At 44.5% G+C, this 1,961-nt stretch overlaps 1 protein-coding gene across 1 annotated transcript; it reads right to left on the bottom strand.

Annotated features, from left to right (window-relative positions):
- Positions 1-580: 580 nt before the first annotated feature.
- Positions 581-1,704, bottom strand: CCL (CCR-like protein). Its single transcript, XM_086514782.1, has 3 exons — positions 1,345-1,704; positions 1,103-1,240; positions 581-1,008 (listed from the first exon to the last, which is right to left on the bottom strand). Exons 1-3 carry the CDS (start codon positions 1,551-1,553, stop codon positions 909-911), a joined length of 447 nt encoding a protein of 148 aa, XP_086370908.1. The 5' UTR covers positions 1,554-1,704; the 3' UTR covers positions 581-908.
- Positions 1,705-1,961: the final 257 nt, after the last annotated feature.

The raw sequence follows: 1,961 nt of genomic DNA on the forward strand, positions 1-1,961 counted from the left end.
GGGAGCAAGTACATCAACTCACAAGACTGTTGCATTGGCTAGGCTAGGACTCGCAAGGTAATTTGTGCATAAGCCTGATCATTTTCACATCCCCCTTCAAAGCACTATCAACCCATATCAATTCACTACATACACTACCTTGAAAGGTAATTCGTGCATAAGCCTGATCATTTTCACATCCCCCTTCAAAGCACTATCAACCCATATCAATTCACTACATACATAGAGAAGCTAATCTTGGGCATTTCACTAAGAGAGAAAATTCTGGGGCTACTTATTGCCCTATGGTTACTTTCTTTTGAAAATTATTCGTTGAAGATAAGCCCAAAACTTCCAAATTTCTATGGTTTTGCAAGATTAATTCGCCAAAAAATACACATAACTGCCATTTTGGCAAAATTACAAAAATTCATTTTATAAAGGTTTATGGACAAGATATATTCATCAAGCCATCTACACTTAGAAATTCTTTAAGGGGTCTTAATTGTTACCTTGAAAGGGACCATCTGACTCATATTGAGGAGAGCTGAGACCAGAAAGCTACGTTAGTACATCCAAAGCCGAAAGCGACAAGTCGAAGGAAAACAAACAGAACTGTTACAGAAGCACATATAAGTTGACACCACAACTTGCAAGCTGGCAATTTTACAGCACATAACTGTACGCCAATGCCAAGTACAGTGAATGCTTACACATTTAGTACAACAATGATACACCCTTCCACAGCTTAATCACAGCAGTAAGGGGCCTTGATGACATGTTTTCCACTCATAATTCAAAGAAGAGATCTGGCCAGATAGCTTCCACGCATAAACGCTGCGCAATCTTGTATGTGAATCAGCATAATCTGCCTGGCTAAGAAACTGTTGATAAGGAGCTGAACAAACAACAGCAAACAGTTCCTGACTTCACTTCTTGGCCGCTGCCTTCTCCGGGAAAACACCAGTTTGGTACTCTGGCTCGCAAAACTCACCTCCGAGGTCATCGCAAGCCTCTCCAGGAAAGACACTGCATCAAAAATCTCTAACTCAGAAGCGAAGTAAAAATACACACAGGAATGCGCCACACACACAGCCTCTTGTTTTCCTTGTAATCCACGTACTCCCGATCCGGACCACTCCCAGCCTTCGACGAAGATTGTTGCTTGGGAGCAGAGGCAGAGCCCTTCACCTCAGGGCCAACACCATCAACTTCACATGCTTCACCACCGAGCTCTTCACAAGCCTCAGCAGGGAAAACCCTGCAAATACGCACACATGGCCAGACATAGCAAAATGGCATCAATAATGGATCCTCATCAGAAAAGCCAGAAAATGAGCTGATGGTCCCAAACTGATCACATACGATTTCTTCGCATCGTAGGTAACATAATCCTGATCTTGTTGCTGTGCACGAAGAAGTGGGCGCCGCTTCTGTTGCAGAGATCTTGAAGAAAACAAGGGGAGGGGACTGGTACACCTCACATTTGTGGAGGTGTAGCGCAGGAATGCAGCACAGGGAGTCAATGCAGCAGCAGTGGCAGCGGGGCTAGTGAGCAGCGCTGCGCCTTGCATGATGATGCAGGGAATGCAGAGATTAATTACCCGCTAATCTTTGATAATCACTCTTGACTCCTGAAAACCCACTAAAAGAAGAGCTTCCTCGATGCCGAAACTGTCTGGTGTTGGCTATGGCTACCTTCTTGCCCGAATTGAGATATGCGCCACATAGGCGAATTGCTCCCTTTTGTATGGAAGTCGTCTGATCCATAACACTTGTAACCTTGAAATCTGCCAACGTGTAAAAATCTCATCTCAATCCCATATCTCATGACTCATGTCCGGACATACAAAAACAAATATGGAATTCAAAAGAACGAAGGTGTCCTTTCCCGGCCGTCAAATGTCCACGGTGACGGAGGCCAGACAATGACAGTTGAAGCGATTCCCTATAGCGACAATGACCCTCGAGCAAATTCCGGC

The sequence above is a fragment of the Adiantum capillus-veneris genome, chromosome 6, assembly GCF_014529385.1.
Source record: "Adiantum capillus-veneris isolate H3 chromosome 6, ASM1452938v2, whole genome shotgun sequence".
Lineage (NCBI taxonomy): Eukaryota > Viridiplantae > Streptophyta > Polypodiopsida > Polypodiales > Pteridaceae > Adiantum > Adiantum capillus-veneris.